Source organism: Strongylocentrotus purpuratus, unplaced genomic scaffold, assembly GCF_000002235.5.
Source record: "Strongylocentrotus purpuratus isolate Spur 01 unplaced genomic scaffold, Spur_5.0 spur5_scaffold_2, whole genome shotgun sequence".
NCBI lineage: Eukaryota > Metazoa > Echinodermata > Echinoidea > Camarodonta > Strongylocentrotidae > Strongylocentrotus > Strongylocentrotus purpuratus.
This window is the reverse complement of record NW_022145605.1, coordinates 27,668,260-27,684,719: the sequence shown is the minus strand read 5'-3', so window position 1 is coordinate 27,684,719 and position 16,460 is coordinate 27,668,260. Positions and strand designations below refer to the sequence as shown.

The 16,460-nt window shown below is 37.9% G+C and overlaps 1 protein-coding gene across 1 annotated transcript in view; it reads left to right on the top strand.

Annotated features, from left to right (window-relative positions):
* The window catches only part of LOC115926787 (RNA-binding protein Musashi homolog 2-like), a 44,785-nt gene that overhangs the window by 3,508 nt on the left and 24,817 nt on the right, over window positions 1-16,460 (top strand). The window contains exon 4 of the mRNA XM_030992131.1: window positions 15,336-15,420. Within this exon, the coding sequence (XP_030847991.1) occupies window positions 15,336-15,420 (85 nt within the window). The remainder of the gene's footprint in view (window positions 1-15,335; window positions 15,421-16,460) is intronic.

The window sequence follows — 16,460 nt, the reverse complement described above, 5'->3', positions numbered from 1 at the left end:
GTTCATTTGAAATCTGTCAAAGGAACCGTAAAAAAATGAAAGTCTTGTCGTAAGTGATTGAGAGTGATCGTGAGTACAGTGTATCTTTGCAGACGATGTGAGTGGGTCTTTCCAGAACCCAGTACGCATAGGGGTCATCCCGGTACACACACATAGTCACAGACCCCTCAAATATTTTCTAAATGTTCATGATGCATTGTTGACATGAGAAAAGATAATTCATGACCCCCGCCCCTTGAAAAAAGGACATAGTTACATGTGTATTATGGAGCCTGTACCCTTTGCAAATATGTAAATTAGTATAATTGATTCTTTGAAGAGTAGCTTCATATTTGTACAACTTCATCCTGTGAATAATTTTATTATGAATTAATTTCATTGTTAAGCTTATAATGATGAACCAGTATTATTCAAAGACTTGAACGTGACACCGAGGCGTTGCTAACTGCTATGGTAAATGTATGCATGGTGTGATATATCAAATCTCAAATCTCAGAACACTGTATAGAATATTAATTCATTTACAATACATTAAGACAATAGGACAAGTGTTGGGAAGTTGATGTCCAAACTTCTGTCAGGCCTGGTCAAAAATACTGGCATATACTGTAGCACTCTGGTGTACAATGCAAGAAATCAATTTAGGGTGAAGCTAGCTTTGAATAAACAAAGCATGTACTCATTTGTATTTATTTACCGGCCATCCACGTCACTGTGATAAAAAATTTCCATATTCAAACATTTCTGTGAATGGAATGAGTATAGATGCAGACTTTGAACAGGGAAATAGTGTAGTCATTGTTACTGTGTTTTTAGTTATGATTCAATGAATCTCCTGTGCGTAGATTCAATCGACCCGCACTAAATCTATACAAAATACATTGTGTGCCCTTCCCCAAACAGGATACTGTATTGAATGCCAGAGGCATTAAATGCAAATCATAGATCGGGTTTCTCATTTTAACATCATCATTTTACTAAGGTACATTGTATTCAGGCGACATTGAACATAAATGAGCAACACAGCAAGGAGACATAAAATCAATGGGCCAACTCCTATTTCATTTCCCCGTGGAGATAGGCTGTTGTGATGAGCTAAGATGCACAATCTTGTCCAAAAAAGTAAAACAGAATAAAGTTCATATAAAACATGTAATCTACCGGTATGAAAGAATAATATATAATGTTCCACAAATATTTATCAGTCATTGTTACGTTCATTTAATACACATAGGTCTACCGCCACCGGTATAGAAACCTGTTTTTGTGATTGCCTTTTGAAACACTTTGTTCTTGAGCAATCAAATCAAACATAGAAGATATTTATTGACAATAACAGTGAGGGTAGGGCGAAACCCACACACAATTCATACCTTACTTCCGAGGTCAAATACATAATAAAGCTTATGATTAAAGTATGGAATGCTATTCTTTGCACTCCAATGATCCGGAAATACTATTCTGATTGTTCAGAGCCAAATAGCATTTTATTTTTATTTTGTGTTCTTAATGCGATACTTTTATCCATACAAGTTGTTGTCGCAGTCATATTGATTAATCCTGTCCTGCCAAGTTGTTTCATAGTAATTATTAGGTCCCTTACCGTTCTGTTATCATAACATTGTACATGTTCAAGGCTTAGGATATATTTAACATTGAAGGTTGGAGATTACCTACATGTAATGAGATAGATGCATTGTTTTTGCACCATTTATCTCTCGCCCTAATGTAATTGCTCTAGTTTCCCAGACTGAGGCTTGAATGAATTGAATGAATTGAATCAATAAATTATGGATGTTTGATGGAAAATGAGATATCCAAAGGACAAAGAATTGTAGCCATAGAAATAACTATACAACACCTAAATTACATGTACGATGTATGTGTACATGCACAATGTACATTGTAGTCTATGGTAATCATTTTAAGAATACAGTGAAGTCTGCTTTGCAGGAAAAAATAGTGAAGGAACAAAACAAAAAAATTCTTATGGTTACCATTCTAGTTGTCTAGTAGTAGATAGACTTGTATATCTTTATGATATTTGAACTATATACAGTATATATATAGTTATATCAGCTGATAAAGACTGTGTACTTTGCCTGCATTTGGGATTCCCCAAATAACTGGGTTTATACATGTGTGTACAACTGTACATTCATGGTATACAAATAATACAATAGACATTATGTCGCCTACATTCTAAATGTTCAGACATGTACACGTATACTTGAAAGTCCTCACCAGTAATCTTAGAAAGTTACCTGCAGAATTACATGTATACCCAGACATGACAGATTACAAGTACTGAAATGTACACCCTTGCAAAGATATTTCATTTAAAACCCATTGAAGGCTACCTTATCTTACTTTGAACTCACATGCGTTTTCAGTGGGCTGGGTTCTGATAATTCTTTGGCTCAAGCAAGTTGTCAAACAGTTTATTCATAGATAAGATTATACCCTATATCCAGACAAAGAAATCATTTGTGCCTTTTTTTGGCATGAACTTGCTGTAAGATTCCCTTGAACTGTACATGTAAGTGACAGTGATTTTATTGTTGTTCTTTTCATATTATGTTATGGTGTTGGAGGGACCCAGAATATGTCCGGCTAAAGACTTCTAAAATACCGGTAGCAGTTATGAATCTGATGCTCATTGAAAAGATTTTAGAACAGCTTTTTACCAACACTTTAAATTTGTCTCTAAACTTATTCTTGCAAGACAATTGTATTTGTAGTAATGTGAAACAAAGTATTACTTTTGATTACTGACTATATCGAGGTTAGGTACTATTTGTTGGAAGTTTACTAAAAATTATACTTGAATGTAGTTAAGCTACAATCTTAAAGGCTACATGGCAGTTCTAAAACACAGTTCATCGTTAACAATCACCATTCTGTATATGCTATTACCTAAACTCCAATTTCAATCTTGTACCAAACGATTGAACCTCTACCTAAACTTTACCTAAAATTAATTTGCAAGTTAAGTGTGGGGCAACTGTTGGAGATTGGCAATGGGAGATCGTACCTCGAGTCCATGATGTCTAATACAAGTTACAACACTTGCATTACTGGTGATACCGGTACCCTAGGTAGGGTTGATGGTGTGCTGTAACTATGTGAAGATGATCAATAATATTGGGTGTGGGTTAGAAGTGCTTCTTGAGTACAAGTCAAAAGGGGCAGAGTTGAAGAGCACACTCTTTCAATTACCACCCAAAACCCTCTTTCCCCCAACCAATATTGGCCCCACCCTGACAAAGGAAGAGGGGGTGGTCTGAATGGTCGCCTCTTTGGAGGTAAACGCTGAGTACCTTATACAGTGTGTAATTGGATGGGGGCTAATGAGAGATATAAAGGGTTATAGCTTAGTCACTGGATTGGTCAACAAAAGGGACAAACAGGGTGATATAAAGATAGTCAACAAACGTGTTTGGTCCTTAGATCGAGCAATAGACTACATGGGGCTCACTAAAGGCTCCCTTTTGTGCATTCATTAGTTGGGAAGGGAATGGTATAGAGGGTGATGGGGGTGGTGTAAGCAGAGAGAGAGAGAGAGAGAGAGAGAGAGAAAGAGAGATATTGTAGGGTTGGGAAGGGGGGGGGGGGGGGTAGAGTGAGAATTGACTGGGTGATTGTAAAACTGGCTTGGTATGTTTGTCTTCTTCCCCTTTGGCGGGAGAAAGAAAGGTCTATTGCTCAGCAACATGTGTACATTGGCCTCCTACAATGTGCCTTTTACACAAGACCAGCAATGTTCAATGCTTTGTTGCGTAGTATGCGAACGCCTGAAAGCAAAATAGAAGACATGCAACTGGTCTGTAAGTTTAAGAGTTGGAAGGGTTCCTGTAAGTGAAAGATAGCACCAACGATTCATTCCATGCATAGATCATGTAGTAATGTAATTGGTAACCTATGTTATGAACAGGAGGGTTTACAAACTTGCAGGTCTTTCCATTACCACCTCGTTATCCAGTTGTAAGGAGTCGGAAATCAGAAGGGGGTCGCTTTTAAGATGTGTTTATAGCCAAAACCGCAAATCATACTTTTGTACAAGTGTAGACCAACTACACATACATGTATAGGTTTTCAAGTTGGGTCTCATTCTTGAGTACTTGCAAGTTGTAACAAAAATACACTTCGGCATCTCACAGTTTTACCTCTACGTATAGGCTAAAAGTATAGGAGTCTATATGTTTGGGATCTTCTTCATGGAAAATTAACTTTCAGATATAACTTGAATTCTTCCAATAACCCCTTCACTGTCCTATTCTAATGACTCCTCTTCCAGTCTTTCGAGCATAACCTCCCTACGCGAGATGTGTTTACTTGTGTGCATCAGCAGTTACCATAGGTTAACAACTATCTTATCAATCTAAAAATATTGAGATCGTACAACAAAAACAAGCTTCCTTATGTCCCAATGTAGCTGGGCTGAAGTACAAGTAGATCTTTCAGTGTTTTTGTTCATGGTAAATTTACTTTCAATCCGCCAGTTTCTCTTTTCCTTCAATTTTGTAAAGGTGTGATCAGGTGCATATACATGTAAGCAATCAGGCAACTAACAATCGTTGCTTGTACATGTGTATGTACATCGAGTGGAGATGTGAAGAAGTCTTTGTTTATTATACACACTCCTCAAGAGATAGTTCCTGGTTGGTTTATCTTGTATTTCCTCCCCAGGCCCTGTCGTACATTCCGAGCACATTCAATCTGCTTTGGTTTTGTGATTAATGCCTTCGTCTTACCTCGAGCTTGAAATACAATAGATTTTGTACATACATGTACATGGTAATCTGTTCTTTTGACAAGAACACATTAAGAGTACAGACGCATGTATTTAGGGAGTTTACTTCTTTAAAGAGATCAACATTTCCTCTCAAAGCTATAACAAACAAAACAAAACCCAGCAAGATGAAAGTTCAATGAGATTTTAAAAAGGCTATTATTGCAGGAAATCAAATATTATAAATAATTTTAGGGCAGTTTGCCTTTTGATATTATTTAAAATTTCTTGCTTAACATCTTTCTAAAGATAGTATTTCTCCAGTTTGGTTGGAATTTGAGGATGGAATGTGAAAATAATCGCCTTGTTATATATCAGAATACTACACGATCTCATTCAAACATTTTTGTGAACTTATGGATACCGGTACTTGAACGGAACCTTCCAAACGCAAGCTTAAGCCTCTATATTAAATTCAAAGTTATGCTTTCTTTTGTTGGTTGGATCACGGCCAAGTGGGTTGGCATTGCATTCAATAGCTTATGTTATGATATTGGTTCCACTTCTATAAGTCCCTATTATTCTTTATCAAACTTTTAAATTCTGATGTCATAAACGTTTGAGTATTTTACCCTGGGGATGACACACCTCTGCATTTAATGAGACAAAGCGATGTCAAACACTTCCTGTTCCTTGGTTGATTATTAATCTTGTCAGACCAAAAACAAACAAAAGACGGGAGTGTTATCGCTATAATGAATCAGACAAAACAAGGATTTTCTTACTCGCTTTATAAATAGGCCCTCACTAGGCTAGAAATCCAACCTGAATCGTCTACCGTTTCTGGAATTTAGCCAGAAAAATATGAAAATTCTTAGAAATGCGATGACATTGTGCTTTAACATTATGGAGAAACAGAAAGTTATTTTGTTTTTTAACTGCAAGGCTTACGATTCAAACAGACACGTGTTCACTTTTCAGGAATGTATTGATCAGACTGCTGACTGTTAATTACACCCTTAAAGATAAAGTTGAGTTTTGGTCATGCGATTGCATTGTGAAAGAAACAAAGGTTGATCATCTAGCATATAAGTATTGGTGTGTATTGTAAGGTTCTGGAATCATCACAATGATAAGATATTTGGCCCAGTCTTGGAAAAGTTACAGGCACTGTACGTAGAAATATATGGGACTACTCGAACATGTGGCATAAAAATCTTTCCCGATTTTTATGCTGTTACATGCCATATTTAGAATATTAAGGCATTTGAAGAGCCGTGCTTTTCAGGGAACATTTTTTTCTCTGATGTTCTTCCACACTTGCATAATAACAATGATAATGCTCTCAAATTATATTTCACCTTTTCCCAGAACTCAACCTTATCTTTAAGTTCTTTGTCTTCATTACTTGGGAATATAAATCACTTGATGATAATAATTTACCATTGACTAGCATCAAAGTTTTGGTTTCATATTTGAAAACTTCAATGCAATATTGGAGAACACAATACAGCTGTGTTGATAATTCATTTCTTTATTGCTGTAGGAAGTGGCGTGTATAATGTAAGCCCTCACCATTAAAAAAAATACAAAGCCATCTCTTTTTAAACGGGACTATTCAACAATATAAATGTTTCAAGTTCTTTTATCTATCGCTTCAAACATTGCGCAGTAAAGTGATGTCTTGTCATTTAATTGGGGATTTTATTCTGATAACCTTTTGTTTGCTTTATCATTTATGCCTACATTTTTGCAAACATTGACAGAATTACAAGCTAGGATTTACATAGGCTTGTTTTATGTATGTTTATCTTTTACTAGAGTATTTTTTTTTATTTTCTTGGAACTCGAGTCAAGTCATAAAAATGGATGTTGTAAAATTCGACTTTGATCATATGCCTATTTACAACTCAATAAACATGGGCAAAGATACAATAAAGAAGTCTTCCGAAAGATGGACATATTTCCCCTTTTAATAAATGAAGTTGAAAATCTTTCATGAACCCCCCTCTCCTCCAATTTTTTTTAAAAGTCTGTAATTGTACTCCTTTAATTCATGAATTGCAACTGTTTATATTATGAAACATTTTATATTATTAATTTTTTACATAAACTCTGTGGATTTCTGAATTAAAGGAAAATTTTCTTAAGTAATTTTATTTTTCTCTCTAAATTTAATGTCGCACTTTGCATACTTTTGTTTAGGTTTCAAGAGCTCAAGTTATCATTGTTTGCCTCATTAAGGACACTTGATGTCCAGATTGAGAATGGAAATGGCACAATAAATGGAATGAAGTGAAATTAAATCTCTTTTGATAAATGTTTGATAAAACTTGGTGATACTGGAGTACCTGTAAGGGTTAATAGGCTTTAGTGCCAGTCAGGAAGAGAGCTATTGAAGATCTTGTTATCCTGATTAAGAGTCTACTTCTCTAATTAATTGCTAGGCAGGTGCCAATAGGTTTGTAGGTCAGTACGTACGAGCCATCTAATCTCATTAGTCTTCCTCGCTTGTCTAGAACCGAACCGACCCGACTGAGGTCTAGTCATACATGGTCATACTGTACTATGCGTAGTCGATCGATTACTGGGGCTTTGTCTTTTTGATATCGCCTGCCAAGTGCCAGAATAGCGGCTTTACTCAAAGAGCACTGTTGAATTGGAAGTGGGGGGGGGGGGGGGGGCAGGAAGCTAGATATTCTACCGGTAAAAAAAAATCATATCAACTCCATACATATCAGTTATAACTACACTTTATCATTTGAGAGCCAGAAGGGCATTAACTCCAGTTTTCATTTAAACGATGAGTAAACAACACTCTTCTGATTCTTAATAGATATAGGTTAAATTTAATTATACCCAGCCTCAATTATTAACAATTCAAAAGCTTATATCATGCATGTAAAGGCAAAAAGAGGTCATTTCTATTAGGGGATATATTTTCATGAATATATATTGATTCAACGTTCATCCGCAAATCTATACGCCTACATGTATACAGTCAGAATTTTTATCTCCAAGATTGAAATTTGAAAGCTTAAAGCCTTCAACATGTGAATCTTCTCTTTATCTCATTTTAAAACAACATTAATGAGGTAATACATCTAGAACACCAATTAGACGTAATTATGGCCTTTTGCATTTTTCTACAATGTTACTCTGAACTTGGGGAGTGCAGTGTTGTATCTGTCGTCGGGCCAATATGTGTATTTTAGGACGTGATCTGACGCTTGTCGATGGCCGTCACTCCCTTGCCTTAAACACTCGCTCTGACAAGCTACAGGAAGCTCTGCCTGCTGTTGATAAAACCAAGCGGTGGGAGCTCGATCTCCTTTCAGCTGCTTGCGATACTGCTCTCTGGGCTAGCTGGGGCTTTCTGGTCGGCCTGGACCCAGCAGGAGAGCGGAGGTTCCATGGGGAGACGGAGGAGGTCCCATGGGGAGATGTTCTGCTCCAACCTCCCTCTCTAACCTCCTTCTCTCTTATAGCTTAAAGGCACTGAAGAGACAGATGGATGGGCAAGCACACTGACAGAGACACGTCTCCCTCAATGTGAATACCGATCTGCTCGACTTGCATAAGAAATGGAGCAAATACTTCCATACTGTATATTTAAAAGGACTTCTGAATTTGTTAGAACATACTTCTGCTTCAGGCTGTATAGTTTAGTATAAGATTTGTGATAAAAAAGAACTTGAATAAACTGCTTAAATAAATTTTGAGACAGGGTATTGTCAATTTTGCATCGCACTTGACGTAAATATAGCTTTTCGCGTCCACATTTAAGAATGTCTATAATCTATATCGGAATTCATTTCAAGTTCTTGATACATGTACATATGTTTTGATAATAAATGTAGAGTTCAAAGAAATATGTAAGCATTGTTGTGAATGGTTGACTCAATACTTGCTCAAATGGTAAGGGTTGCAAATGGGTGTTAGGTTTAGGGTTAGGGTTAAGTTTGGTGTCTAGGTTGAAGTTAGGAATTCAGTTAGCATAGGAAACTGACCACAGAGCCTGTGTCATGAAACCTTTGTATGATTCGAAGCGGATGATCTGAATGATACTCCGTTGACTGTCTGTAGAGCTGCACTGTCAAATGCTAGGACTGTAGCGACAGGGAGGGGAGACTTGTGGAGAAATACAAGGCAGACATGTACGCGCTGAATTATCTTTGGAATGCAAGTAACAACATGCTTGTCATCAAGGCTATGTCTTGAATGTTGTAGCCATGTTATGATTGCTCTAGGCAACTGTCAACTACATTAATGAACCAATGTAAGCTAATAGTCACATGTGTTTCATCAACAACACAACATTGGAAAGGTCTTGTGCCAATTTTCCCCCTCTCCCCTAAACATTCTCTTTTTCCCCTACCCTAAACATTCTCTTTTTTATGATTGCAAGACATCCTTAAGAATGTCACAGTGTAATAGGAGTCTAAGCTTTATCACACCGAAGCTTCCGGATCAGAGGGATGTATGAAGATCACAGAATGATAGCTATTAAGAAGATGAATTCTTGTTTATCTCGGGGGAAATTAAGTTTTATGTTGGTTTTGATTTGGCAAGTAAATCTCGATCCTCATTCTATTACCATAAATGCTCATCCTCAATTGCTTCATATGAATATGAATATGATAGAAAGGCTTATCTCCATCTTTAAGTATTGTAGTAACACTTTCTGTTGGCCTGTTGAATAATACTAAATCCGAGATGAATTCAATAACTTGGAGCTTTGATCTATGGAAAATGGGTGTTATCGGTATATTACAATCTAGCTGTATTCTGCTGGTTAAAAGATTGATTTTAAAGCCAAAAATAGAAACAATGACTACAGGATTAGATATCAAACTCAGCTCACAATTAAAGTAGTAGTAATTTATTAACTTTCTATAAAATATCTGACATTCTATAAAAACATGTGACTCTTGCCAGAATGAAATGCTAGGATTACCAGTAATTCTTTGCGTACTTTGAAAAGACTCTGAGATAATTGAAACTGCTCCGTCATTTCAAATGCATTTTGATGCCTACATGTACAGTGCATGTATTTGGCTATGTAGATCATAAGTCAATATAGGATTTGGTTATAAGTCGTAGAAGCTCAGAGGATATTGTACATGGATACATGCATGCATCAGAGTTCCTTGTACTCATATACATTTACACGTGTGAAAGTGATTATCATCGAGCTGTCAGCCGGGGTCCTACTCTGTATTTTCTCTCCTTAACTCTTCCAACAAGCAGGCCAGTGTTCTATAAAGCTTGGTTGGGTGTTAGCCTCAAATCAAGGATTTCTTGTTTCATCCAAGTGCTACTTGGTGCTAGCCTTAATCCAAGGCTGGTTTGATGTTTGATCCATCATGCATGGTCAGTCACTCTCGGTATTGCTTCTTACAGCGTGTCCACACACAAAACAATTTATCGCGAAACTCTATAACGATACGTCGTATAAAGAATCATCGTATAAATTCCAGGATGTCCACACACAAGAAACGTCGTCACTAAAGAATCATCGTATAAAATGCCCCCTGTCCACACACAACATTTTCCGTGATTCTTTATAGAGTTTCGCGATAGTGATAAGAGGTCTGGTCTCATTTCGCTCGAGGTCACGTTAAGCCCCGCCCAGTTAGTTACACTAGTTACACTCCCCCAGGGGGTCCCCCTGTCCACACACAACATTTCCGTGATTAGGCGTGATTCTTTATTGAGTTTCAGTTCGAAACGATGCCCAAACCTGCGTTTCGTTAGACTAGTTTCGTTATACGACGTATCGTTAGTGAGCGTCCACACCTACAATTTTGGTCGTAAAACTATCGCGAAACGGTATCACTATCGCGAAACGGTATAGCTAATCATGATTAGTCACGGAAAATGTTGAGTGTGGACAGGGGGTTAGCCTTTTGTTCTTTATAACACCTGGCATGAACCAGAACCTAGGAATTAGAGAATATAACTAGGCATACAAGTTTTGAATTCATTGTAAGATTCATGAAGAAACACTTTTCTTGTTTGGTGATATTTTGTCTGATTCTATTTGTGATTTCTATGGTTGAAATAAATGGTGAAGACTGTCATGGAGACTATGTGTACATCTGCACTAGAGTTTGCCTGTTTATGAGATCTGCTGTCCCTGATAGAAGATGAGAGAGAAAGAGAGGAGCAAACAGACAGAGATGGGGGAGAGATGTGGATAGAGTGAGAGGGGGAGAGAGAGAGAAAGATTTTTTTTAAGGGGGAGGGGAGAGCACTGGAGAGAGAGAGAGAGAGAGAGGAGAGGAGATGGGGAGGAGAAAATAGATGTAGGTAGGGAGAGAAGGTAAGGGAGAGAGAAAAAGAAAAGCAAGGAGGAAGAGTTGAGCCAGGCAAGTGAGAGAGAGAGAGAGAGAGAGGGGGGGGGGGGGGGGGGGGTAAGGGGCATAGGGAGAGGGGATGGGGAGAAAGAGACTGAAAGACGAGGAGATGAAGAGCAAGAGAAGGGGGAACAAGATGGATAGTACACCTTACCTCTTGCAATTCAAATCAATGATCTGGTGAAGTATCGCAAGATGCAGCAATTTGAAGAACATGGGATTCTGATAGAACTGGGCATCAACTAAAGCTTCATTTACACTGTAGGCAAGAATCATAGATTTTGCTCACAACTGGCAAACACGACAGAAATCTGAATTTAAAAAAATCTACCTCTGGAGTGTGGTTTTCAAATGGTGGCAGAAATTTTTCAGATTTTTGCAGTGTAAATGCCGGCTCTCGAAAACATCAGGAATGATTCAAAAAATCCAAAAAATCAATGATTTTTCATATTGGAATTTAGGCTGTGTAAAAGGGTCTTTTGACTGATGCATTATCATGCACTGCGTGAAAGCCCCCTGATATGCACTAGGGATTTTCTTTATGCTGGTGAAAGCAACAAGAAATCAATATCGATTGTTCTTTTATCCAAGGTTGTCTCTAACTGTTACAAATTGAAAAGATTTCCCTTTATTGATATTTTATTTTTAGCAGAAGTTCTGGTACTGTGTTTTGATTTGCACAATTGGGGCCCTTATGGCTTTGTTAACAGATGTTAAAAATATAGGAGCATGTATTTGCATTATGAGTGTTTTTGTTATTTGCACGATTTGAAAACTATTTGTGTATGTTTATTGTTTAATGTACCCGGTAATGGCGATACAAGGATCATTATTATCTCAGAAAAAATGGTTCACACAAAAGAGAATGACAAGAGAAAAAAGAGATTGTTTTGATCCAAAATAAAGCCCTGAATTGGGTTTCATACATGTATTTGATTTAACATGTATTTCTGTTTATATTTCAGTATAAAATTTGTGTGATATTTTCAAGCATTAATTAAAGATGTGAAGCTAACTTTGAGCACTTTCACTGGGCTAGTAAATACTTAATTTTGTTAGTTAGCAGGTAGAAAACATCGTGAAATGCACATGAAATATGATGTATTTGCATTTGCATGAAGTTATATTTCTATCAGAAATTTGGTTTCCATTGTGCACCAAACTGGCTTTTTGTCAAGCCATAACCTGAAAATTGTATCGATTTGTATTGCTAAACTTTGTTGATAATGCTGTTTAACACTTCTTGAGAGCTAAAAGGGTGTTATAAAGTCTATGCTTAAATATGTAATATGATTTAAGGCCCATCTGGTTCTTGGCAGAGACTCCTAATAATTTACATATGATGTTGTCATAATGCCATAGAGAGGTTTAATCCCCAAGAAGGAATCGTAGCTCGAGATTAAATGGAAGTTTTAGGCTGCGTGTGAATAAAAAGGCAAGACTTTGAAGTGAATCCCAATTAATTGCATTCAGTACTCTCATCTCATGCCCAAATGGGGGTAACACTTGACACCGCTTCATTTGAGTGAAAAGGTTACAGCTTCATTCGGACCAGGTTTACATGCACTTTCAGGGGGCCCCCTAGCTCGATTGGGAAACTTTCAGGATGCTGAATGGGATGGATGGATGGTGAGAAATGTAAGAAAGTCCAGTGTTTTGTGTGTTTGATGGAAAGTGATGGAATGAAAATAGTTAAGGAGAAGTAAGAAGGATATGAGCTGTATGGAGATATTCATGGACAAGCTCATAAACATGCAAAAAAAGAAAAGTCAGAAAGAGAGAGAGAAGGAGGAAGGGGGGGCAGTAAGATGGGAGGAGAACATTTTTGAAATTAGAAATAAGAAAAAAAGTAGACTGCCAAGGGAAACAGAGGGGTAACTATTATATCATACTTTTACGTAAAGCTTTACATGAAATCATTTTACGCTGGCTCCCAAGTTCCAACAAACAAATTGAAATTGATCTGCTATTGTACAACAAAAGACATGTAGGCATCAGGAGAGCAGTGGTATTATGGCAGATACAAAGAACATGGAAACTAGGTCCAGTCGTGACATTTTGAAATGCAGATAAGCTGAGACGAATTACAACAAAAAAATCAATCTCAAGGCAAATCAGAGCATTTCTGCCCGCAAATAAATGGAGCCTGCTTTCTCCTGCACAATGCCTTCAACTTCTTCACTCACATTCATAAGAGTCCTGATAACTCCATAGCAAGGCAATAATATTAATTCATATCTTCTACGACCTTTCACCACTATTGAGATTGTACATTTTATAAATAGATCAGAAAAGCTAGTATTAGATCATAGTAAATATCATAGAATAGTAAGTAGTTGACCACAGCACTTTGTCGTCTTTGTTCTTGTGTAGCCATGCAAGTTCCTTATTGGAACCACGCATAAATTAATAGGATGGAGTGCGGCAAGGTTGCGTGCCCCCTCCGTGACCTTCTTCACGGTGTGTTGGGACACATCCTTGAAGGTGGAAAAAGTACACTGGTGATGACCCATGTAGAGGGAATTTATCTCATTCATCCCAATATGTAATTCATATCAGCCTGGCATAAGTACCGGTACAGTGTAGCTGTAGATGAGAGGTTCCAAAGTGTGTGTTTTTGAGGGGGAGAGGGATCTGGAATCGGAGTGGGTGGGGGGGGGGGGGTGTGACTAGAGAGATAAATGGAAGGGAATGGGAATTATAGGATACATGGTACATGTTGGTAGTAACCCAGGGAGATTTTAGAAGAGTCCTCTCCCCTCTCTCTCCATTGCTAGTGATGAGAGTGGGGGGGGGGGGGGAGGTGGAGAGTATGTGTTGTGCATGAGAGAGAGAGAGAAAGAGAGGGATGGGAAGTGGGAGATAACGGAAGATGTGGTAGGGGGGAAACCCAGGCAGGAGCTGCTGTTACACCTACCCACCCACCCACCCACAATAGTACATCCCTGGGCTGACGGTCTCTCGCTCCAGCATGATTCATCAAACCGACCCGAGGGCTATCCAAGAAGAAGATTATATTTCATCGGCAGCATAATATATCACATTAATTATATCTCACATCTGCACTTTGCCCGAAGCCTCAGGGCCCCTTTGCCATCGCTCTCTTTCCCCCCTCTCCCTCCCTCTCTCCCTATCCCTCCCACACACCCATCACTAGCCATGGATGATGGCAATGGTTAATGAATTTTCATCTGCATTCATTGCAGTTCTAATGGTTTTGACCAGCATTTGTGGTTGAATAGTGTGTGAGAATGATTGTTCATTGTCTGTTTACTCGACAGATGAGTGAGAGGAAACAGAGAGAGAGAAGGGGGAGATGACAAGGGAGAGGGAGAGAGAGAGAGAGTGAAAGAGAGAGAAAGATAGAGAGGGGGATAGGGGGAAGATATTAGGGAGAGAGAGAGAGAGGGAGACACGGGAGAAGGGAGAGGGACGAGCACAGATGAGAACGTGTGAATAAAGATTGTGCATTTGTGCAGCATTTTTAAATCGAATGCAGTGACCTGGATAAAATTTATTTCCTGTGGCGTGCATTTCTCTTACTCACTTTTGCCTCTGTTTTATTAATGAGCATAATAGCTGCTATATATCACTACTGAATTTGATAGCGGATTATGAAGACGTCATCTCGTCTGCTTACCAAGAGTGTCCTATCAGACTTACCTTTGTGATGAGATTTGAGAGTGTGTATAGAAATTGAAAAAAGGGGAATATTTCATAGCCTGGTTTTACAAGAATAACATTATTACACATACACAATTACAGCTTGAGAACTGCCAATGTTATATATCAGGATTCATTAAAAAGGTTATAGTTGGTAAAAGATCATGATATCTTTTTTAGTTTATTTTTCCTTTTCTCTTTTTTTGTTGAGATGTACGTTGTAAAGTGAGTCGGGAGAACGTTGATTAGATTAGTACAGGTATGCATAGTCAAAGATTACAAGCACTCATTTCATAGTTTACAAGTAGGACTCTGTTCGCCAATAAAAGAAATTAATTAACTTCTTTGTTCCCATTTATTGAAGTCTAAATCATTTAACTTTTGCCCCTTATTTTTGTCTTCATTTGCGTTGGTTTTGGCTTAGTCGTAATTTCACTGATCCTACCACATTAGAGAAAGTAAAAATCATATAAAAATGATGAATATACTAGGTACTAATAATAACAAAATAAATGATAAATTGAAGTGATAATTACGTTCAATGATTAACCTTTGACCTCTCTATTTTTATCTTGATACAGGGGTTTTGGCTTCGTCACCTTCTCTGATCCAGCCCATGTAGAGACAGTAATACAGAGAGGCACTCATGAAGTAGACAAGAAGAAGGTAAGCTACAACATCCAGTTGTTGCCTAGCAACAAGAATAATCAAATACATGTACAGAAACTCATGTAACCAGAAGCTATAAATACAATGGTTTATTTGCTTGTGGGGCTGATAGCATCAAAGGGGATTAATCAAGAAATAATATTGGAAGACAAAGAGTCACTAGACATACAAATCTCGAAATAAAGAAAGTATAACTGTCATATTCCTGGAAGACAAGAAACCACCCAAGACAGGAAAAAAAGGGTATCTTCAAACGGTTGAGGACTAGAGGTGAGAAGAGAAAATGATTCTGCATGTCTACATATGCGTCAACCAGTCTATTAACAGTTTTGAGAGACCGCTTGCATGTTCCCAAAATCTCTGGTAAAGGGGTACTTTTTATGCAACAAAGTCTGGCCCGTAATGACTTTACACACCGGAGATAGGGGGTGCTTTCAAAGGGAGGGAACACGTATACGCGTACCCTAAATAGCACTGAGGGAGGTGGGGGGGGGGGGGGGGGATTGACCCCTGTACCACTCTGTCCATATGTAAATCAACAGAATGGACTTTAAAAACTTGCCTTATTTTGTGATAAGATTTGAAATGGACATGTCAAATTACCCCTCCACATCGACCTTCCACATCAACCTTGGTGTCTTTACATATAGTGATAATTGATATATCCAGGTTGATGAAACTCAACCATTTTTTTTAAAGTTCTTGCTCAATAGGCCATGCAGGGCTATTGAGTTGAGGTATTCCGCTCTGCGAGTGTTGGAATAATTTCCAACCTGTATTTATAATGCAGATTAGTAATTGAAATATCCATGTCACTTAGGCCTAGTTCCAAGATAGCTTTTAGATTTTAACAGAGGCCATACAAAACAGGCCTACTCCATTCACAATTGAATTAACAAGGTATATATATATTATTTGAGAACGAGACAGGAATGAAGGGAAGGAGAGAGGAATAGAGAGAGAGAGAGAGAGAGAGAGAGAAAGAAAGAGAAATCTTTTTTATAAAAGTGATCATGATGCTTCAACATGTCTTTACC